Source organism: Dipteris shenzhenensis, chromosome 13, assembly GCF_047967505.1.
Source record: "Dipteris shenzhenensis isolate YYH24624 ecotype China chromosome 13, Dip_SZ_1.0, whole genome shotgun sequence".
NCBI lineage: Eukaryota > Viridiplantae > Streptophyta > Polypodiopsida > Gleicheniales > Dipteridaceae > Dipteris > Dipteris shenzhenensis.
Window position 1 is genome coordinate 19,337,864 of NC_141608.1, and position 23,773 is coordinate 19,361,636.

Sequence of the window (23,773 nt, forward strand, 5' to 3'; positions counted from 1 at the left end):
AGTTACTCATTTGGAGGCCTGAAGATCATTCTATTGAGTTGATTCTAGGATCTTTGCCTCCATGTAGAGCTCCTTATTGAATGAATAAGATGTTAGAAAAGCAAGCTACATAGTTGCTAGAAAAGGACTAATTAGATCACGTAGTTCACCTTTTGGAGCGCGAGTCCTTCTAGTGAGAAAGAAGGGTGGAATCTTTAGGATATATAATGATTATAGAGCACTTAATAAGTTGACAATCAAGAATAGATATCCTATACGTAGAGTTGATGGCTTGTTAGACTCTTAGAAAGGTGCTAGGGTATTCAGTAAATTGGGTTTGAAATAGGTTATCTTCAGAAGTTAGGATAAAGGAAGAAGATGCATGTAGAACGCAATCAAAACATTATGAGTTTGAGGTTATGTCCTTTGGGTTGACTAATGCACCTGCTATCTTTTGTAGTCTAATGAGGAGAGTTCTTCGATCATATATAGGCAAGTTTGTAGTTGTGTTATTTGATAATATTTGTGGTTCTTTAAGAGCAAAATGGAATATTTGGGCCATGTTATCAGTGAACAAGGAATTCATGTTGATCCAGCCAAGGTGAAAGTAACATAGGAATGTGCCATCCCCATGAATGTACATGAACTAAGATTTTCTTTGTTTCTGTAGTCATTATAGAAGGTTTATCTTGAACTGCTCCACGATGGCGTCCTGACTTACTGATCTTCTTAAGAAGTAAGTTGTATGTCATAGTAGCTAGTCCCTGCTATGCGTGATGGAGTTTATGGTTTTCAATCTTATGAGTGACTATCGCGAGATTGAAACTGCACTATGTTGTGTTTTTAGAGGATAAGTTTGGGAATGTTCCTGGATTCATATAGATATATCATTGAGATGATAATCATTTGAGTGCCTTTGAGAATTTCAAGGCTGCTTTAATGTCTAGTCATGTGCTAGTCTTGCCAGACTTTGTAATAGGGACATCCTATAGCTTGTGAAAGTTGAAAAGTTTAAGATGTTGAAGTTCAACAATGCTTAACTTGCCAGAAAATTAAGAGTGATCTTGGCAAGATACTTTGATTAGTTCAGTAGTTACCTATATTTTGTAAAAGATAAGAACATATTACTATGGATTTTGTGTAAGGTTTCCAACAGACTAAGAGAGAAAACAAGTAAATTTTCACATTTGTATATAGACTTAGTAAGCAAGCACATTTCTTTCTGTGTACTTCTCTGCTATAGAAACCACTAAGTTATTCATTAGAGAAGTCTTTAGATTACATGGATTACCTAGGTCTATTTCTTGAACAACGATCCTAAGTTCAAAAGCCATTTCTAGCAAATAGAATTTCTAGCAAGCTCTATTTGAAAACTTAGGAACTAAGTTGCAATCCTCCACAACATCTCACCCACCTACTGATGGACAAAGTGAGATAGCTAATCAAGCTATATCCAATTACTAGGTGGTTATGTCCATGACTGTTCTACCCAATGGGAGCAATATGTACCTGTATTAGAGTTTTCTTACAACAACTTAAACCCATTTAGCTATCCGCAAGACACCATTTGAGATCATATATGGTCAAGCCCTTTCTATACTATTTGCACATTTAGAAGATAGGATTTTGGCCGCCTTGGAGGAGTTGTTAGAAATGACCCAACAGAGGGTACGCATAGCGGAAGACTGATAGTAATGTCCAGGAGCTCACAAAGTGTGGTGTGGGGTGTGGAATTACAAACTTATTAACTTATGTGCATAGATGTGCAAGCCAATAAATAGACAAATATAGAAGCAATACTTCATATTTTCGTCCGTCGAGAAACTAGGACAGGATACGATACCAAAAGGTTCTCCTACTAGATGCCAAGCACTTCTAGATCTTTGAGCCCGCGTGCTCCACCTCGAGCATATATAGACTCTCTGTCTAGATCCTTTCCACCTTGCTGTCCTGAAGCGCAGAAAAAGAAGGGCATCTGTCATTATTGCAAGAAGCCAGGTCATTATATTGGAGAGTACAAGAAGCGCATAGCCAAAGAGAAGAAAAGGGATTTTGGTATGGCTGTGTCAGATGCATCAGTTCCACATTCTCATGATGGAGGAGATGTTGTAGCCAACTTGGTTGAAGAGCACTATGCCTTTTTGTCTTGCACTTGAGATTTTTCAGTGGGTAGTTCTGATATTACAGCCACTAAAGATGATGACCCATATGCTTTCTTGACTTGCAGTTACGATCCTTCAAAGGATGAATGCTCCTTTAGTGTTGATGAAACACTTCATACTTGGTATTTTGACAGTGGTGCTTCAAAGCACATCACTTCAAGAAGAGTCTGTTTGTAACTTTGCATTCGTCACCCACCAAGAAGAAGGTAACTTGTGCGAATAATTCTTCTTATTCAGTGTGTGGAGTGGGAGACATTTTTCTCACATTTACTGATGGCACAGATTTCAGAATTTCAGATGTACTCTATGTGCCAGGGATAAAGAAGAATTTGCTTTCAGTATCCTCACTCAATAGAGGGGGATTTCAGGTTGTTTTTGATGATGACAAGTGTGCAATCAGAGTCAAAGAAAATGACTAGGCTTTGATGTTGTCTGGCACTTTGTATTGGGGTCTTTTTCAGCTTGATCTATATGAAAAAAGATCCCATCTTGCATTATCAGTTGGCACTCCCACTGCTTGGCGTGCCAGGTATGGGCACATGAACTATGGCAGCTTAATGACACTTTAGAGGCATGATATGGTTGATGCATTGCCTCCCTTGGAGTCGCCTCCTCCTCATGCATGTGAAGGTTGCATTCTTGGCAAAATGCATAGACTTCCCTTAAAAAAGGATGGTGCAGTGAAAGCTACACGGAAATTACAGCTTATTTACAGTGATGTCTGCGGTCCCATGAGGACACCTGCTTTTGGGGGTTCTCTCTATTTCGTTACATTCATAGATGACTTTACCAACTACACTTGGGTCTATGGTCTCAAGGCAAAATCAGAAGTGTTTATGCATTTCAAACACTCTGTGGCTATGGTTGAGAATGAGACAGGACTCAAGGTACAGACACTTCGAATAGATCGAGGGAGGGAGTATATGTCTCATGAATTTGAGACATTTTTGAAAGAAAAAGGCATCATGCATCAGTTTACAGTGAGGCTTACACCTCAACATAATGGCAAAGCTGAGCGGAAGAATCACACCACCATGGAAATGGACAGATACATACTCACAAGTAAGAAGTTGCCTCACAGGTTTTGGCTGGAAGGCCTCATGTGTGCCAACTATATTTTAAATCGGTCTCGTGTCATGTTTGTATTTTGTTTGTTGATGCCAATGTTATATTATATTAGGTGGAAAGTATATGAAAACATGCAAGGCCGGACAATCACTCCTTATGAGGCATGGCATGGGAGAAAGCCTTCAGTGGACCATTTCAGAGTCTTTGGTTGTGTTGCATATGCCCACGTGCCTGTGGAGTTCAGACACAAGTTGTCAGATAAGGCACTCAAATGCATTTTTGTGGGATATGGTTCACAAAGCAAAGGCTATCGTCTCTATAATCTTGCTACATGCAAGATTTTTGTTAGTAGATATGTTATATTCTTTGAAAATTTTGCACATACGCATGCTGAATTTCAGATTCCAGCCTCTTCAGATGATGTGTTTGAGGGGATGCTTCCTATAGGTTTTGGTTCCCTCGCTGAAACTCAGAATTTACAGCAACCTCTGCCAGATCCACGTGTACAGATTCAGCCCCCAGCTGAATTAGTACAACCTCAAGGTGTGGATGAAGTTGTCAGGCAAGAAATTCAAGAGATACACGCAGCCAAAACAGTCCTACATTGGTTGCTTCAGACTCTCAGGGAGAGTAAGCTTGAAGCTCCATTGCCTGGCAGGACTCGTAGTGCAGTAAGGCACATGGGGGGGGCTCTTTCAGTTGAATCAGCTTATGCAGGTACTCTTCTTGATGAGGAGCAGCCTGAGACATTTGAAGAAGCAAAGGATAATGTGCATTTGGATGAATGCCATGCACGATGAATTGCAGTCCATTCATAAAAATTAGACTTGGGATGTCATGGATTTGCCACCAGGTAAGAATGCCATAGGTACATGTTGGGTTTTCAAAGTTAAAAGAAAGCCAGATTGGTCCATTGATCGGTACAAGGCAAGGCTGGTTGCAAAAGGATATGCTCAAAAAAAGAGCATAGATCATGAGGAAACTTTTGCTCCTACATCCAGAATGACCACCATCAGGTCAGTTATAGCAATGGCTGCAAATTTTGAATGGAATGTTCATTAGTTGGACATTAAAACAGCTTTCCTTAATGGAGACTTGTTGGAAGAGGTTTATGAAATCTGTTGCTGCGTTTTTGCTGGATACCTGGGATAGGAGGGGTGGAGAGATATCTGGGAAAAGGAAGAAGAAAAGGAGAGAGAGAAATCGAGATCCCTGAAGGGCCTGTGAGAGAAGGCTGTAGGAAGTGGAGAGAGAGCAGAAAGGTTAGGAGAGAGAGGTGAAAAAAAGCTGCAAGGGAGGCGTGGAAGGGGCGCCTGGGATGGTACGGAACAGGCTGGGGGCAAAGAGAGGCTCGTGGGGCGGCGAACAGGCTGTGTACAGCCTGCGCAGAAGGCTGTTTACAGCCTGCGCATAGGGCTGTGTGCAGCCTGCGCAGAGGGTGCTTTTTTCGAAAAAGCACCCCTCCAAAGCTAGGGGAGCTTGGCCTTTTTTGGAAGCAGAGCTTCCAAATAAGGCTGCCCTGCTCCCTATATAGGTGGGGGCAGGGTACCAGCCTACCCACAAGCCCAGCCTAGTGTTACGAAGCAGTGCCTCGAACTGTGTGCCAGCATGCATCAGCCGTACCTGCCTGCGCCAGCGCTACTTCTGCACTGTACAGTCTGCAGCGTCCGTACACTGCCAGCGCCAGCCTGCGACAGCCATCGTACGGCTCTGCATCAGCACCGTACGGAACTGTACGGAATACCCTGCGCCAGCCTATGCCACAGTCAGCGCCATCTGTACAGATCCCGCTGCAGTGAGCCCTGCGTCAGCACCCCCTGCTCCGAGACAGTACCCGCAGACTGTACGGACGCCGTACAGTCCACGTCAGCATCTGTACGGCCTGCATCAGCGGCCGTACAGCCACGTCAGCAGACCGTACAGCCACTTCAGCAGCGCGTGTATCCGGTTGCGGGTTCGGAGAGGTCTCGGGATTCGTGGGTTTCTGATTGGCCAGGTTCCAGCATCTCCTTCCGTCGGCATCTTTTGGGACGGTTTTCTTCTGCTCCATTCTCCTCTGTGCTTCGTTTCAGTCAGTTATTTCTCTCAGTTCGTATTCAATTGAATTTCAGCCATGTCTGATGCTCCAAATCCCGAGTTCACCATGGGAGAGCAGGACTTGGATTACACTCCTGTGGGAGAGGAGGATCAGGGTCTCTATGACGACCTGATAAGCAAAAAGGCCTTCAGTGAATTTACGACTGCTCTTGATGGCAAATTTGAGCAGGTCAATGCTAATCAATCGGGGTTGACACAGCAACTCCAGGGGATACAAGTAACTCTCACCCTTCTGGCTAGCACTGTACAGGCACTCACGCATGTGGATGCCATGGCTTCAGTGCTAGGCCCGAATATAACTCCAGATCCTTTTCCGGGTGACCAAAAGTCAAGAACAAAGGAGGTAGTTGACACTTGGTTACACAAGTGGCAGGTACACTTCCAATTCCACCCCTATCCAGATGAGAAAAAGATCCAGCTTGCAGCAGGGTTTATGTCAGGTAAAGCCTTGCTATGGTGGAAAGAACTCCAGCCTAAGCCTGATACTTGGACAGATTTTGAGGGGATCTTCAGGAAGGAGTTCTTGAAGAAGGAGGATGATTACGATATCGTTGGCAAGCTCAAGGCCCTCGATATGTCAAAATTAAACTTGACCTTTGAAGTTTATCTTCAAAGATTTAGGGATCTGCAAACCAGGGCCACTAAGATGGATCCAGTGACCTTGTTAGGTTTCTTCGTGGATGGTTTGCCAGACTCCTACAAGTTGCAGATAAAGAACAACAAGTGCACAACGTTGCAGGAGGCCATGACTTATGCGCGCATATATGATGATACCATGGCCGGTACCAAAGCAACCACAGTTACCGACACGAGTGGAAAGAACAAACGCAAGTTCTTTCAGCATACGACTGGTATTGCGGAGACGAAGTCTACGGACAACGCCTCTAGGAAAAGCTTAACTCCAGTAAAGAATGGTAAAGCCCGTTTCCTTCGCACTCTGAGGCTCAAGAAAGAAGGGTGATGCTTCTATTGCGAGGAGCGGGGCCACACAAAGAATGAGTGTCCTAAGCGGAAGAACCAAAAGTTGGTGCTAGGACCAAAGCTCCAGGCGGGTCCACGTACCGCAGCCAAGGGAGCAAACCAAGTCGCGATGACAGGTATTTCAGTAAATGTCATTACCTGCCCACTCTCTTGTAATTGTACTTTCAATACTTAGTTGTTTGGTTCCCATGATCTTTTCCGAGTTTATGGAGAAGTTAGGGACCAACAGGTTCACATTCTCTTTGATCCGGGCAGCTCTCACAATTTTGTTAATTACAAATTTGTGCAGAAGATGGGGCTGTCCATAGTACCTAGCGACCACACCTATGAGGTGCAGCTTCCAGCTGGGAAGCAGCTTTGGGATCGCAAGGTTGAAGCGCTTCCTATCCGGATTCAGGCCTACACGGGAGCTCTTACATGTTATGTTATGCATCTGGAGCATGTAGACTTGTTGATCGGGATAGAGTGGTTTAAAACCCACAATATTCAGATCGGATGGACGGAGCATACGCTTTCTTTTGTAGATAAGGACACCCAATTTTGTATTCAGTGTGATAAAATTCCCTCTTCTCAGGGGCCTATTGTATCTGCGATGCAGCTTCGGAATATATTAAACAATTCTCATTATGATGTCTATCAGTGTGTTTTGATTCCGCTTTCTTCATTTGTTGTTTCGGTAATTAACAAGAATGAATTAAGTGTGTTTGAACACCGTGAATTGAGAATGTTGTTAGATAATTTTAAGGACGTATTCCCAGCTCAACTGCCGGAAGGTTTACCTCCAGAACGGGCAGTAGATCATCGCATAGACTTAGTCCCAGGGGCTCAACCTATCAGTGTACCACCTTATAGGATGAGCCAGGTAGAGGAGGATGAGTTAGCTATCCAGCTTCAGGATTACCTGAATATGGGCTATATCCGCCCAAGTAAATCACCTTGGGGTGCACCTGTCCTCTTAAGAAAGAAGAAAGATTCTTCCTGGAGAATGTGTATAGATTATAAATGATTAAATAAAGTGACAATTAAGAACCGCTATCCTTTACCTCGTTCCGATGATTTGATAGACCGTTTGGCCGGAGCGAAGTATTTCACTAAGATTGATTTGCGTACGGGTTATCATCAAATCTGTATCTATGCTAAACACATAGATAGGACCGCATTCCGGACTAGGTATGGTCATTACGAGTTCCTCGTATTACCTTTTGGTTTGACCAGTGCTCCTACTACTTTTCAGCAGATGATGAACGATTTGTTTAGGGATTTTCTGGGCAAATTTGTTATAGTGTTCTTAGATGACATCTTGGTATATAGTAAAACGCTGAAGGATCACATAGGACACCTTCGGGTTGTCTTAGTTGTTCTAAGACAGCATAAGCTTTATGCCAAGATGAGTAAATGTGACTTCTTTATGAAGGAGATCATTTACTTAGGACACAAGATTTCTTCTGAAGGTATTAGCATTGATCTGGATCGTATCCAGAAGGTTTTAGAATGGCCTATCCCTCAGACTGTGAAACAACTTCGTTCTTTCCTAGGATTTACGGTATTTCTTCGGAAGTCAGTGCGTGATTATTCATGTATCACGGCACCCTTGACCAACATATTGAAAGGTCGTGGACGCAGGTCTACCCAGCCGATATCTTGGAATGATGCAATGAACAAGGCTTTTGAAACCTTGAAGTTATCTATCAAGGAAGCACCCGTTCTTGCATTACCTGATCCTACCCGGCCTTATGTTTTAGAGGCCGATGCGAGTGATTATGCGATTGGGGCAGCTCTATTCCAAGAGGGCAGACTTGTAGCTTTCGAGAGTAAGAAGCTAGACGACACTCAATATCGTTGGCCCACACTCGAGAAGGAACTTTATGCTGTAGTGTATGCTCTTAAGGTTTGGAGACACTACTTGTATGGTTCAAAGTTCCTTGTATTGACTGATCATCAATCAATTAAGTATGTGTGTGATGGATCAGAATTGAGAGGAAGGAAAGCTAGATGGGCAGAATTAATGCAGGATTTTCATTTCGAAATACGTTATCGTAAGGGTTCGTTGAAGAGTGTGGCGGATGCCTTAAGTCGAGTTAATTCTTTGTCATTTACGAAAATATCCTCAGACCTATTTCAATCCTTGAGAGGGCTATACGCAACTGATAGTCATTTCAGTTCTTATTGGCAGAGAGTCCAGGATGGGAGCTCCATAGTTGACCAGGACTCAGGGATTGTGCCACCTAGGATACAGGGGGCTGGAGGTCAGTGGATGATTAGGAACGGCTTGCTATTTCGGAATGAAAAGATTTGTGTGCCTGATGTTCTAGACCTTAAATCCAAGATTCTCTGGGAGTGTCATGATGCTCCTAGTGTGGGACATCCAGGTATACATAGGACTCTGTCTCTTGTGAAGCATACCTTTTATTGGCCTAAGATGCGTGCATTTATAGAGAACTATGTAGTAGGTTGCCGGGTTTGTCAGGTTACTAAGGCTGAACGCCTTAGAAGCGCGGGCTTATTACAGCCATTACAGATTCCAGGTAATAAATGGGAAAGTATTTCCATGGATTTTATTACTGGTTTGCCTCGAACGCGCAAGGGTCATGACTCCATTTGGGTCATAGTCGACCGTTTGACAAAAATGGCTAGATTCTTACCTACAAGAACAACTATTTCAGCTGTTCAGTTGGCTCACGAGTTTGTGGACCACTTGTTCAAGCTGTATGGTTTGCCATCTGACATAATCAGTGACAGGGACTCAAAGTTTACAAGTAACTTTTGGACACTTGTATTTGAGAAGTTGGAAACTACTCTAAGTATGAGTTCCTCGGATCATGCACAATCCGATGGCAGTACAGAAAAGGTCAACCAGTTAGTTGAAGACATGCTTCGGGCATATGTATCTAAGAGACAATCTTCATGGAAAGATTATCTACCTATGATTGAATTTGCTTACAACAGTGCAAAGCATTCTAGTACAGGTTACAGTCCTTTTATGCTTATGTACGGGTTTCAACCTAAGTCACCAGTTATGGTTGGATTAAAAGGGATTCAAAATGATGCTGCTAAGAATTTTTTGCTAGATATGCAGGAAATGTTGCAGTTTGCCAAAGAGTCTATTAGAAGTGCCCAAGATCGGGACAGATTTTATGCTAATAGACATCGTTCACCCAGAGAGTTCTCTGAAGGAACGATGGTATATTTGTGAATTCCGAAGGAATCCAAGAGCCTAAGTACTGGTTTGGTTCCGAAATTATCCCCCAGATACTGTGGTCCTTTCAAGGTCATTAAAAGAATTGGACCAGTTGCATATCGACTAGAACTGCCTCCTGATGTTAAAGTACATCCAGTCTTTCATGTCAGTAGACTGAAAGAGGTCTTGGGTGTAGATGATCAACTTGTTTCTCCTCATGAGATTATAGAAGTTACAGATTTGACTTTTATTCCTCACGAACCTGAGTGTATTCTTGAATTTCGTGAAAGACAGATTCGTAATCGTACTATCACGGAATACAAGATCAAGTGGAAGGATCGTGTTGAGGAGGATGCAACATGGGAGACATTACAAAACCTCCAAAGAACATTTCCAGATTTCTTAGCGAACTCAGGAGTGAGTTCTTAGAGGAGGGGGAGTATGTCATGTGCACGGATTGGTATCTGACGTGTACTAGGTACACAGAACTAGCTCAGGTTAGCCTGGGGAGGCTTAGAGCTAGGCAGGCTTGATTCTCGGGTTGAGTGGCAAGGGTACGAACTATTTATAGGTCTTCGCTATTTTTGGCGCTCGGGGCCCGAGTCTATAAAAGGGGCCCAGGGGGTTCAGTTCTCAGTGTGCAGTTGGGAGCAAGTCTTATTCCCAGGTGCCAGGTCTGATCATGGATTGAGTCGCGGACGCGCGCCTGCATCTTAGCGTAGCCCAAGGCCCAGTGGCAGATCCGGGGCTTCACAGCGCCACCTGGTGGTATGGGACACCAGGCTGGTTTGGATCTGATTGGGAGTTCGTGCCAGTAGCTCAACTCGTGGCTCGGAGGGGACATCTTCTGATTCGGGATCACATCCCGTAGATGTCATGGTTGGGTGGTGAGCAGCCTGCTCAGATCTGATGTTGTGTGTGGTTTGTTTGCAGATCAGGGGTTTCAGGAGTACTGGGATGTGTCACACAGTGACAGTTGAATGTGTTTGGTTGCGTCGTTTGTTTGCTGATCTTCATCTTTCATTGGAGGGTCCTTCTCCAATTCTCACTGATAGTCAGAGTGGCAAAGAATCTTGTGTTTCATGCTCGGACGAAGCACATTGAGGTTCACTATCACTATGTCAGAGAGAAGTTGCATGCAGGAGAGATCAGTATGATCTATGTGTCAACACATGACCATGTTGCAGACATCTTCACCAAAGCACTTCCACGTGAAAAGTTTGAGGCATTTCGCAGTGCCCTGAACTTATCTCCTTTTGGTGATTGATCATTTCCTTGTACATGACATTGGCACTGCAGGGGGGTGTTAGAATTATTATTATATTCTAGCAGTGACCAATGTAATGTAATAAGTAGGTTAGGGGTACTTTTCCCTCCTTTGAGGTTTTTCTCCCTAACCACAGTTAGTTCACTAACTACGGTTAGTGAAGGATAAGGTTTTGTCATTTAGACAAAACCACATCGACAAAACCTTTCCCTCTTCTTGTATTACTTCACTTCATCTATTGCAAACCGACGTTCAACTCTCTTGCTCTCTCACTCTCCTCTTTTTGACAGGGTCTCATGAGTCTAGACTTGAGTTGAATGACTCATGTATGGAGAGTGCAACACATCTCTGGTTTGGGTAGTTGATGATGCTGCTCATGTCTGTGTATTGGTGGGTGAAAAGGCAATGGTACCTTATCTAGATCTCATAGTATCTGGGGCTTCTCATCAAAACATGCTCCTGGTCTCCACCTTGTGTGTGTTGAAGAGAGTGCAGAGTCTTAGATGTCACCGGGACGTGAAATTCTGGACCTTAGGGCAATTTACGATGAATACCATGGCCTTTTGATAAATTAATTAAAAGACCACTCCAGTGCAATTAATTCAATGGGCCAAGGCAAGGGACTGAAGGCTAGAGAGGGGTAAAAATACCACTGCTAAATGGTCCATGTTTGGCTAGCTGCAAGCAAAAAAGTCGAAATTTGTACCAGGGCTGGTTTCTGGAACACAGAAAGATAGAGAGGGATAGGTCATAGGCTGGAAAAGTGCCTCAGCGCTGTTCTAACAAATCGCCTTGCTGATTTTTGTTACTAGAGCAGTCCGTGTGCTGTTTGAGAGCTGCTAGGGCTGCGAGAAGCTCCTAAACGAATTCGTTTTTGTGCCAGGAGCCTCTAGAAGAATTCGTTCCCAATTCCATCTCCCCTTGTGAATGAGTTGTCAATGGTCTCTTGTTGTCAAGGGACATTGTCTAGAAGCAAGACTCATGAGCGTGGATCTGAGTCGGGTGACTTGATGTATGAAAATTGAGTGATCTCTGGTTTGGATAGTCAATGACTCTATTGATACCTCATTTGAGAGAGAGAGAGAGAGAGAGAGAGAGAGAGATGTATTAACGTCCACGAGAGGCCTCACGGGCCTATGGGACAAAGTGCACAAAAATGTAGACTCATACAAGCCTCAGTGGGGTTGGTGTGCTAGAGCCCTTGCTGAATACTAATCTATGCTAGCAAAATCGTAGTCAGTCAAACACCAGTCAAGTTTAAGCTGAACCAAGTCGACCTTGGACTCAGAAACCGAAGCTCGGCACAATGATGGCCATAATCGCAACCAACATCGTAGGTATCTTCCGATTGCGTACTTGCATTGTTCCTTGGTCTAGGATTCTTGTTGGTTTGCGCCTTGCATTATTCTCTATCTCCTTTGAGAAGATCCCGCTAGCTGAATCTGCATCTGTTCTGCTTTGGGACTTCCCTCCATTTTCACGTCGTATTCTGAGATCACCATCTCAGCCATCCGACGATCCTTGTTTCGTGGACAATCTTTTAACTGATGAGGTTGAAGGCATCCAAAACACAAGCGTTCTCTCCTCGCTTTTTCTCTTTGCTTTGGGTTCAAAGAAGACTTCGACCAAGCTCGGGTTGCCATTGGTGTTACTTTTCTTTTCATTCCAATGGTGGTACTTGGTTTAGGAGTCTCAATTGGCTTCGCCTGCTTGGCTTGACCACTAGGCTGTGAGGCACTCCCTTTACTAATCCACTTTTTCTTAAACCCAGTTTTCTTCGGGTACTCATACCGAGTCCCAACCTGCACAAACCCACTTGGTCTGTTCCCTTTGGCATCCTCATAGTTCAGGGCTATGGCAATTGCTTCATCTAGCATGTTCGCATACTTAGCCCGAACTTCCATCTTGATCCGATCATTCAGTCCAAAGATAAAATCTTTTACCTGGATTGACTGAGGTAGAGGTTCATAAACTTTCATTACACTTTCTCTGAACTTATCAGTGTATTCCGCCATTGATAAATTTCTCTGAAGAAGGTTTCGATAATGATCCCAAGCTCGGGATACTTCGTCAGGAGGTAAGAAGTGTTTTCTAAATTCTTTTTTAAACCCCTTCCAAGTAGTAGATGCCACTCCATCTTTCCGCTGTTTTATCCACCACCTATCCGCTGCCTCATTAAACATATGGGTGGCCTTGCGGATTTTCTTCATATCATTCCTGATTTCACAAATGGCAAAAGCCTCATCCCATTTGTGTAACCAGGTCTCTATGATATCGGAACTATGGTCAGACATCCGACCAGAATACTTTTCAGGCCTATAATTGGCAATATTAGGCACCTTAGCCCTCCTAGGCTCGACCGTATGAACACTAGTTTCAAGCTCCATTGGAGATTTACCTTTCTCTTCATGAGATGGTCTATTAGACATACTATGAACCATTTTCCTGAGCTCGGATTGCCCTACATTTGCTTGTAGCTGTTGTGCTAAAATCTGTTGCAAGGCATCCTCCAATAATGCAATTCTACCAGATAGTGTATGACCTACTGGGCGCGACACCTGTGGGGTTGGCCGGACTTCCGACTCTATGGGATCCACCCTAGAAGCTTCTTCTTCTACTTTCATTTAGGTCGATGGGTGTGTGTGTGTTAAAAAAAATAAATTTAAAACACACCTGAATTGTATCTACAATCGAAAGTCTAACTTCCAAAATTACACTAACCAGACATATATCAACTGCAAACGAAAACCGCTTTTCCCTATGTTGGGGAAACTTCTGCAATCTTAGAAACCTCAAATCCTTTCCAAATCCGTAAATCCAAAAGCATAATCTCGCCCCCACTCCAGCTCACACCCCTTGAAACTTTAGAAATTTAACCACAAAATAATACAAAGGGAAAAAAAATCGAAAGCCCCCTGGTACACGCCAGACTGGTCTCATGGATGGTGCGTCATATGCTAACTGCAATCGTACAGAACTTTTTACAACGATCAACTCTAACGATCAACTCTGCCCAAAATATAACGATCAACTCTACCAAAATATAATGATCAACTCTGCCAAGGCAGTATGTATGAAGAATTAGGCCCTTCCTTTAGCCCAACGTCATAAGAGGATAACTGAGCCCATTCGCTCAACTTGAACATCCACCCATAGGATGCTTGCTTTTCTGTTAAAAATCCCCTAGTCATAGTCTGGTATCCAGTTACATTCCTGATCCAAGCAAATGTGAGCAGGCCTATGAGACTAGCCTCTTCTCCAATTTAAAACTGTGTCGTCGAATTGTCTTCCCTTGATCAGGCAGGTCTTTGTGGGTGCAGTCTCGACCCGTGTTCAGCGGCTAAGTGCAACCAAGCTTACAGCAAATGCACGTAGCTCTGCGGGCTACCAGACCCACGATTCGAACGCCAACTGTGTTCCAACAACATCGTGGCTCCAGCCTTTGGTGTTAACCAAAGTTCCGCCAGCCAGTCACGACGCCAGCTAATAGGTTGTGTGCTTCATCTCGTGGAGTGTGCAATAGCTAGCCCCCTCGACGTCAAGGAACCCTTCAGGCAACAAGCCGTGAACCTGCGCGTGCGCCACTTTGATGTCCAACACACACCCAATGCTGACAAACTACTGGATGGCATGAACCAGACGACGCGAATGATTTGCCAGAATTCAGCACAGTCTGATGCTCCGCCAATCATTCATCCACACCTTCAATCGTTTGTTCACACCTTCAATCCCCCTTTTCCAATCACCCGCTCTGATACCAAAATATCACGACCAAAAACTACAAGCCCAGCCAAGACCAGGAATTTGACGAATACAAAATAACAGGTGATGGCACGATGAATAACCGCCTAGCCATTTCTCTGGTTCAGCAAGCTCATCCCAATCTAACACGTGAGAAGTACTTGCATGTTGAATACCAAAGCCCACAATTCCCTAGATGGATCTAGTAGCCACATGTCTACATTTGAGGGCATCTCCTCAATGCATCATTTACCCCTCTCTTGGGATATCATTGAAATCATTTGCCCCTTGGCACATTTAATGCATTTAGACCCCCTTAGCCTTAGATCCACCTAGTCTTGTGCCATGTCACCCTCACCAAGGACCTTGACCTTGATTCCTTTTTGATAATTTACGTGAAGCCCAAACAAATATAATACAAACATTGATCCTTTAAAGGGAAATGTCGACCGACCCTGCTGAGGTCATGTTGCCTCAACTTGAGCGTAACACAGATCTCTTGTAAATGTTGATAAGTCTTCCCCAACATTCCATAACTGTCCATTGAGTTAATTTCTTGTTTATAAAACTGCATTTCTGTCCCTGGATTTTGCCATAGTTTGGGTACCATTTTCTGCATCACAATCTCTCTTATTTCACATGTATCTTCTGGTATATCAGCGGTAGTTATACCCCATGATTCCATCCACTTCATCCCCTCTTTATGCCAACCCGTGAGTTGTGTAGCTTCCATCGCTTTGTGTGGTAGCCTGCTGTCATTCATCTTCTCTACTTTGTTGAGGTATGCCATGAATTGACACAATGCTTCCCCTTCTAGAGGTATCATACCTGCTTCAGCCAGCAGGGTGGGATAGGGTGTCTGTGCCTTAACCCCTAACTCTCCTATTAGGAAGCGTTTATGTAAAGTTTCGATTCTTTCCTAGTGAATCCTAGATATCCCAGGTGCCCGAGAGAGAGTGAGAGAGAGAGAGAGGGGGGGCGGGGGGGTCTGTGTGCATTGTGTATTGACTGTGGCTGCTATTTCATGCAGGCTATGGAGATGATACCGAACACCTTTAATATGGATGTAACAAGGAATGGGATACATTCCATTGTCATTGCAAATGAGAAAGATTATGAGATTTGTCATCGCTTCCTTGAAAGAGGTACCTCTTGTTATTCACATTTGTAAGTTTGGTGCTTCTACTTTTTGACAGAACTTTTGTAAGTTTGCTATCAGGTTTGTTCTTTAACAATTATGCTGCAGGTTTCAAGGTTTATTCTACGGAGCTCATTCTGAATGGAATTGTTTTACAGAGCTTGGACTTTTCAAGGTAGCATACTCTCTTGTTCTCTTTCTCCATGTGTTGAATCTGTTGTGTGATTAACTTTCTGTCTATGCATGCACATTCACACAGAATTGCATAGAAATTTCTCACATATTCTTGTGTACTGGCTCTCTATATAAATAGTTATGTGTTTGCATAGCCCCCTTGACACCACCGTCTTCGGTTGAGGAGGGATGATAGCACATGCAAGTGCAAGGCCATATGAAAACTGCATGTCTCCTTGCTGTCTACATGCACATAAGCTTCTCAAGCACTATTTTAGTGATCTTGTTGTACAGATATTGATTTTATGGTGACGCTAGTTGGAAATTTGTTGATATTGCACTTTTCACTAGTCTTTAGAATTTACGTGGATTATCTTTTTCCATTTTCAAATGTAGTAAAAGATTGGATTCATATGTCCAGTCGGAGTTGTTAGGTGGCTCCTCTCTATAAGTGGATTCATATGTCCAGTCGGAGTTGTTAGGTGGCTCCTCTCTATAAGGCATACTCCTTGCGACGTGATGCTGATTGAGGTCAAGAGGCTGCTATGGCAGTACCCCGAATGGGTGCAGGACTTGGTTCTGTTGTGAGGGCAGCGATGGCTGTGGCAGAATGGCTGCAGACGCAGCAGAACAGGGCTGTGTGGCAGCATGGAAAGGTTCCTGGAAAGGACTGCCATGCCTATTATAGGCCTTGCAGTAGAGCAGCATTAGTCACAGACTGGAGGCAGTAAACAGGTTCAAACAGGTCGGCAGCAGCAGGTCGTTCAGTTTGCAGACAGAGTCGGCTGACGTTGTAGGGGCTTGAGCCCCCCCCCCCCCCCCCTATAAAGGGATCTATTTTGCATACTCCTGCTTAGCTACTGAAGCCCCTCAAGGCCCGGCAGACTGAAGGAAGGATAGGACACAGACCTTTTTGTAGCAATCTTCCTTGATTCAGTTTTACTTAAAATCTTGTGCGAGAGACCGGTGAGAGTTTGAGATGTGTAGGGTTACAGTCACTTCTCTTCACAAAACACGTATCCACTTGCTTGGCAATTCATTTAATTCATATCTTCATTTTCTGAAATTTCAAGCTCTTTAAATCTGGGATATCTAGAGGATGCAACAACCCTCTGGCCTTTGGTGTTTTGCCTTATTTACTTGACAGTTCTGGCATTTTATAGGCCCCTTTTTACTAAATCTTAGTTTACTGAATTTCTGGATGGCCTGCCGTTGGGCCTTCATGACATTCGTATAGGATCCTCCTCCTAACCTTGGCGTCATCAAGAACGCAAACCTTTCCACTTCAGAACAGCAAACCATTCCGAACGTAGAACTAACCACCTATTGTTAGATTTGAAGGGACTGCTGAACAGTACCTGAAACCTCTCAATGCTTTCTTAAGGGGGAAATATTACTTTGCATAAATTGGTGGAATATTGCTTTACTTCATAGAAAGAACTGAACTGAGATGCACAAACGTGCTTGAGAAAAGAATCAAGATGAAAATGTGACTAAGGGGCCGAGAGGAAAGATGAAACATGATTAAGGGGCCAAGATGCCCCCCCCCCTCCCCTTTATCAGGCTCTTTATTACAATGAGAAACAAGACCAAGATGTTGAAGTAAATCTTATAGACACCTTCCAAAACTTGAGACCAACCTAGCAAAGACTCAGACTATAGCATGAGCTATGTGCAAGACATGAAAATGAAGCTTAAGGCTGAGCAATAAGTTTATACACATAAACAGTCTCAAAAGATAGCCTAACAAGGGTTCCAAGGGCTGTTCAATCATGAGGGAAGATGCCTGCACATTCATACATTAGTGCTTCAAACAATTAGAGTTCTGATTCAGCAAAACTGCAATGAATCTTGTTGGAGAATTAAGATTGTCTCGATAAGTGTTGGTCTTATGTTGATAGACCAAAGAGTTTTATGAGGGGATTCTTGTATATTTGAGGGCTGGTAGAGAAATTATCCCCTAGGTACTGTGGACCCTTCCTGATCTTGAAAGAGATTAATGAGGTTGCATATAAACCTCCACACGTGAAAGTTCACCCGTTCTTTCATGTCAATAGACTTAAAGACAATCTCATTTCCTTTTGGAGTTCACCGTTAAGTGGAAGGATATGTCTGAAGAAGACTCAACTTGGGAGTCAATTGCTAGTTTGTAGAAAAACTCTCCCAATTTCATCTAAGAGTAAATACTTGAAGAGGGGAAGAATGTTATGTACCTAGGGGCCTTGGGATCAAGAGAAGCTGAGGACTTGGGCAATAGAAAAGGCTATATTTAGCCACGGATGCCAATGAAAGCGGGATGCTCTCCCAAATAAGAGTGGCCAAGGCTAATTGTGGATTTATTTAGTGTGCACACACCACTGGATGGTCTGGTCTGGATCAAGAGCCAAAGCTCCTGCCATCTACATGGTAGATCATGAAATGCTATGCCAAGGGTTCGTTGTAAGGGATGCTAGGGCTGTAGGCAGGGCTTGTGGGAGTTTGAACTTTAGCTTGCATGCTCAGGAGTAGCTGGGAGAGGTGTTGCCTGCTATTTGTCTTGTTGTTACTGCTGATTGTGTTATGATCTGTGTATAGGGTTAGATCCTAGAGAGGACTTCAGTCAGAGAGTCTAGCACATTGTTGTACACATACCCCTCGCTTCAGTGCAGTTAATTTGGCAAATGTTCTTAATGGTCATATGGCTGCCCTAAAAGGTAAGCTGGATGGATCTACTAAAGCGATGGCGGATTTTAGTTCAGTAATATGCTCATTGGTAAACTTTGAGGACATTGCATTCAATAACAGGACCAGGCCCATTGGAGGAGGAGGTGATCAGAAAATTTTGGATGAGCAAAATAGGCAAGCATTGGCTTTCCTATGCCTTACATTGAGCATCGTTTCCAGAGGTGTATGAGGCATGGACTATCCTTTGGAAGACCTTGAAGTCAAGAATAAAACTAGGACTGTCTACCTGAGAAACCAGCTTTAGTATGTGAAACGATTGAAGTGATGTTATTTGGAGAGTACCCAGTCGATATAAAGATTGTTAAGTTGATTTAAATAGCTAGCCTTGCTCACATCAAATTTTCACACATCTCCATTAGAGGTGTCAATCCATGATTATGAGGACTATATGGGCTGGAGCAACTTGGCAATGGAATTAGCATAACTGACATCAATGATTCTTTGGAGTCTCATTTGATTTCACCAACCATGTACGCATCATCAGGGAATCATATTGAGACGCCTCACAAGAGTTCGTTACTATGATCACTTCTGACCATCGGAATCGAGACCTATTTTGGATTGCGGGTGCCTTTAAGATTAGGCCTGAGAGCCCTCCTAGATCTAGCTTGCATGTATCCTAAGGCAGGTCCAACTTGGCAAAAACAGCTTAAATTTTCTGTACCTTGGCGTACAGGATTGAGCTGAGAATATAGTAAGCCAGGATGGTGTATTTTTTCTCAATACTTCCCAAGCCTCACAAGTAATTTGCAAAGCTCCTTTTGTATGTCTACAAAACCAGGGGGTGTTCCCTGTTTGAGCTCATCTATGCAATAAACAGAGTGCTTGAAATTGTGTCTCCATATGTTACACAGTATGGAGCTGTCCTCTTTTTGAATGTCTCTATACTTTTTCCTCTTTATATGTCAATTTTCTTTGTGAAAGGAACCTGATGCTCTATTCATAATTACTGTCTTCTTGACATCGAGTGCTTGTGCCACATTATGGCTAAGGGACTCTCAGACTTCTCCTTGCATGTGTACTGGATGCCAAGTTGGTTTATGGGTGTCTGACAATTGATTTCTGAATTAAGCAAGTTTGTTGTATCTCTCTTTTGTATCTTTAAGATTGATTTCAACCTAATGAATGTAAACACTGCAACAATGCATCTTTCTATTCCGATTCTTGACCCTGTGTGTCCGATTGTTCGCAGTGCACACGTGAGGGTTTTCTTTAAGCATAAGTGAACTTTCTTGTGTAATGAAAATTGCAATTTACAATGCACATCACAGCTACGCTGTAAATTGCAGACAGTTTCTGTTTCAGCTAGTTAGAATTGTATCTCCGGTCTTACCTACCCTAACCTCAACCACAGGACTTGGCTTAAACTTGTGACTTTCATTTTCATCATTGAAACATTGAAGGTTTGGCACTCTGTTGTAATGTGCCTGTAACCACAATTTTACTGTGATGCTTTGTCTTTAATGTATAAATAGCTGTGTTAAAATCCATAGAGTGTTCTGATCTGTAGTGCTTGCAACTTTGCAGGAATCAGCTTTTTGTGAAAAATGGAGAACACAAACGTCCTTCAAGGCGGATAACTAACCTCAAGGTATAGAATCATGTATCTGTAAAACCCAGGGCAGCATTTAATCTCGACAAGTTCTGTTCAAAATTGTAATATAATAGCTTGTTAAAGTGAGCAAAAGGGCAGGTGACTTTCATTGCATCATGTTCTGCTCCTCCTTTGTTGCAGGGTGTAGTGCACTTCTAGTTTTATGTTCTCGGCTAGATGTGAAAAATCAACATATATGTGGGGTCGTTACCCTTTCGCCCTTCTTAGATGCTTAATGCTAAATGAAAATAGGTTATGATTTCTTAATCATCATCTGTTATTTGAAAGATGCATCGTGACTTTTTTATGCAACTCATTCCAAAGAATTGTCTTGTGGCCCACAAAGTTGCAATCCTTGAAAGCGTGCTCACATACACAATTTTTTTGTAATGGCATCATGCACATGTTTAAAGTGGTTGAAAACAAAAACAAAAATTGGTTCCAAACGGATAAAATAACAAATCAAGGGATGTTTCTTATGCACCGTGGAGTGCTAGAGTTCATAATTGGGATTTTGTTTACATCATCTTAGAAGTGAGAAGCATAGGCAACACAAGTATTGTCTTGCAGTTCTTTGTTGAGGTCAGTATTGTCTAATTTTCATGTTCTTAATGACACTTTTGTTTATTCCTGTAAAAAGACGATGTTATAAAAAGCGGGTTCATTTCTTCCTGAGTAGGCTTATTGGAGCGAAGTTTTTTTTGCATAACGTCGAATAAGATTCTTGGTATGGCAATAACGTACGGACAAATTGTACATAAATAGTTGGCTTTCACAAAATCTATGAGCTATTTAGTTTGAGTTAAAAATGTCGAAGTGGCATAAAACAAGACAATTGTACCCATTTGGAACTAAATGTCAATTCGGTTCCATGGCAACATCCTACAAAATCTTTTCCTTCAACGATTGTACCATCTTTGAGTCATCATGTACACTTTGAAGATGGCCATAGTGTGCTACTTCCCTTCATGATCCATATATTTTGTAACCTTGCAAGCCACCCTTTCTTATTAAACATGGGCTTTAAGAAGTGGTTTTTTGACAAGTGCAAAACATCCCCTGCGTTTGCTCTTGGGCAGCCTCCAAGATTTTCTTGATGATCCAATTGTTCAAGCTATAGGTGCATGCAATCCGTTTACCCAATGCATTTATATACAATGTTGCATATTCATGCAATAACGCTTTTGGTCATGCTATAATCCGAAATACATGTTTATCACACCTCCAAGAACAAGGTGATACATTGGAACTAAGAACAATATGAATTGAGAGAAAACACTAAGTAGGTGAGAGTAGCTTCTTTCATGTCGTGTGTTGATAATAAGTATGTGTGGGCTTGGTTGGGTCTTATACTTGAATAAGTTTGGGGATTTGTGATTGTAGAGGAACTAGGATCAGTGTAGACTATGGAAGCTAGGTGGAGTAAGCAATGCTTAAACTTGAGAAGGAAGAGCGCATGAGAGTGAGCCTTGTCAAAACTACTCGTTTGGATTTCGATTCTTCAAGTGTGTGGGTCAAACTTGTACAAAAGGATAGACTACAAACTCACACACTACATTTGTTAGTACTCACATGCTTTGCCAATTCACATACACAAACATATTCCAAGTCTTGCGTGCAATACACAAGAGGTTCCAACATTTGGCACACCATGCACTCATCTTCAATGTTTTTTTAGAAAAGAAAAGAACAAATTCTTTTAATGCTTGGAAATGCCATACAAACAGCTTCCAAAAGAAGCTGTCAATGAAGGTACAAAAGAAAAATAGGTTGCTAGCTATAGGACAGCCACTTGTTTTTGAATTTTACGTGTCACTGCCTAAAGAGATTCTGAAATAGGAGTTAATAACGAAAGATGGAGGTCTATACATTAAGTGAATACCTCTCGTTTTGAAAGAGTCTTGTCGGCCATGCTTGGCAGAAGCACTCTCCTTTTGGCGGTCGCTTTTGAACTTGGTGTACTGTGCTCCCAAATGGCACGCAAAGTGAAGACATCTTACCATATGGCTACAAGCATAGCCGTTGGAGAAACTAGTTGGCCTCCCATCACTTGATTGCACCGAGAGACCTAGATGTTCATAGTAGTAATGTGGATGTTGTCTCCAACACATTGTCCTTCGGTAGAGGCGGTGGGCGTGCTAAGATGTATCATGGATATTTAAATGGGAGACATGCTGTCCATGGATCCTGTATGGTGGTGAGACGGAACAATCGCAAAGGCGTGTCCTTTTTCCTTGAGCCAGGCTACCATCCTTGATGTGAAGTCCTTTGTGTGCTAGCCACAATCTTGAGGGACGCCAACCATATTTGCTGTACAACTTGGCAGCCCCACAAGCAATCGAGGATCGCCTCTAAAACCCCTTCCACGCAGCTAATGCATCTACTCTAGCCAGGGGCCAATGGGTAGACATGCCACCATCTCCCAAGTGAGGTCCTCTGTGTGCTAGCCACAATTTCAAGGGACTCTAACCATGCCCTATGAGGGTTGGCCTCAGTCTGATTGAATGTCGCATAAAAGTATGTCCTCCCAAATCCACATGTGCCACATTGCTCCCTCTGGGGTTGATAAGACGATGGTGGGATAATTGTACCAAGTCCTACCCAAGCGACCCGCTATCTTGACCCTCTGCCACTTTAGATCTTCGAGGTACACCTCAGACTCATCCTCTAGCTCTAACTCTGCTTGCAGCAAGCCTGTAGGTCCCACCCTATAGAATTGGGATTGATAGGATCCGAGACTCACAAAAGAAGCGTATTTAGAGTGGTACCCTTGTCCACGATTGTCTTGACCAATAGTGGGGGGGTCCAAGGGCTCTATAATTCGTCCCACCACGAATTCGAGATCGTTGCCTCGTGCTTGCCTTGCGGAGGTGAGAAATGGCTTGTCAAACCCTAAAGGATCTAGCTGTGGAGTTGAGAAATGGCTTCTCTGGGAAGGTGTTGCCAAACCCTAAAGGATCTAGCCGGTCCAGTGTCCAATTGTGCCAAGCTAATGTGAGTCCGTTGACCTAACATATGCCCCTCAGAATCTCTAACGTCCAGGTGCCAAATGATTGGCTATCTCTCAAACTTCTCTCTGCATGACGGCCTAGCCCGAATGAGTCTTCTCGCCACTCTTTGCCTCACTCTGTAGAGACTCCTCGTCAATGGAGACTACACTTCATGGAGGATGTAGCGGGGGCTGAAATTGAAACTGAAGCTGAAGCGGGGGCTAAAGTAGAAGTAGAAGCTGAGACTGAAGCTGAAGCTGAGGTTGAAGTGGATCCCGCATTTGATTTTTTGTCAACTCCAAGTCCGCTTTGATTGTAGCGCATGTTCACATCCTCAAGTTTCAATTGTGTTTGCTATTTTTTTTTTGTCGTCCTTCTTGGTTTTGTCCGTCTCTTTATCTCGTTCTCCCTTTCCCAATTCTCTTGGACTAACTTCCAGTTGTTTTCTTGTATAGGTCCTAGTGCAGGGGTAGGGGTGGGAGTGGGAGCATGAGGACCCCCTCCATGGCAGGAGGCACTCTAGGGGGGTTCAATGAAGAGGCACGAGGGGGTGGGGTGCTGCACAAAAAGCAGCAGCAACACCAACAACACAGGGGTGGAAGGGGTAGGTTAGCTACCAGGGGGGGGGGGGGGGTAGGCTAGAGGTGCGCGGGTAGTGGAGGAGTGGCCAACAAAGGGGG

General features: G+C 43.4%; 1 protein-coding gene across 2 annotated transcripts in view; it reads left to right on the forward strand.

The window, feature by feature from the left end:
* LOC147895128 (uncharacterized) overlaps positions 1 to 20,500 on the forward strand; it is a 60,545-nt gene extending 40,045 nt beyond the window's left edge. The window contains exons 5-7 of one of the 2 annotated variants that reach the window (XM_087383391.1): positions 15,504 to 15,618; positions 15,720 to 15,786; positions 20,037 to 20,500. In XM_087383391.1, coding sequence (XP_087239517.1) covers positions 15,504 to 15,618; positions 15,720 to 15,786; positions 20,037 to 20,106 — 252 coding nt within the window. In that variant the 3' untranslated portion in view covers positions 20,107 to 20,500. Of the gene's footprint in view, positions 1 to 649; positions 697 to 15,503; positions 15,619 to 15,719; positions 15,787 to 20,036 lie in introns of those variants that run through there. The other variant, XM_087383392.1, reaches the window with a different exon arrangement.
* Positions 20,501 to 23,773: the final 3,273 nt, after the last annotated feature.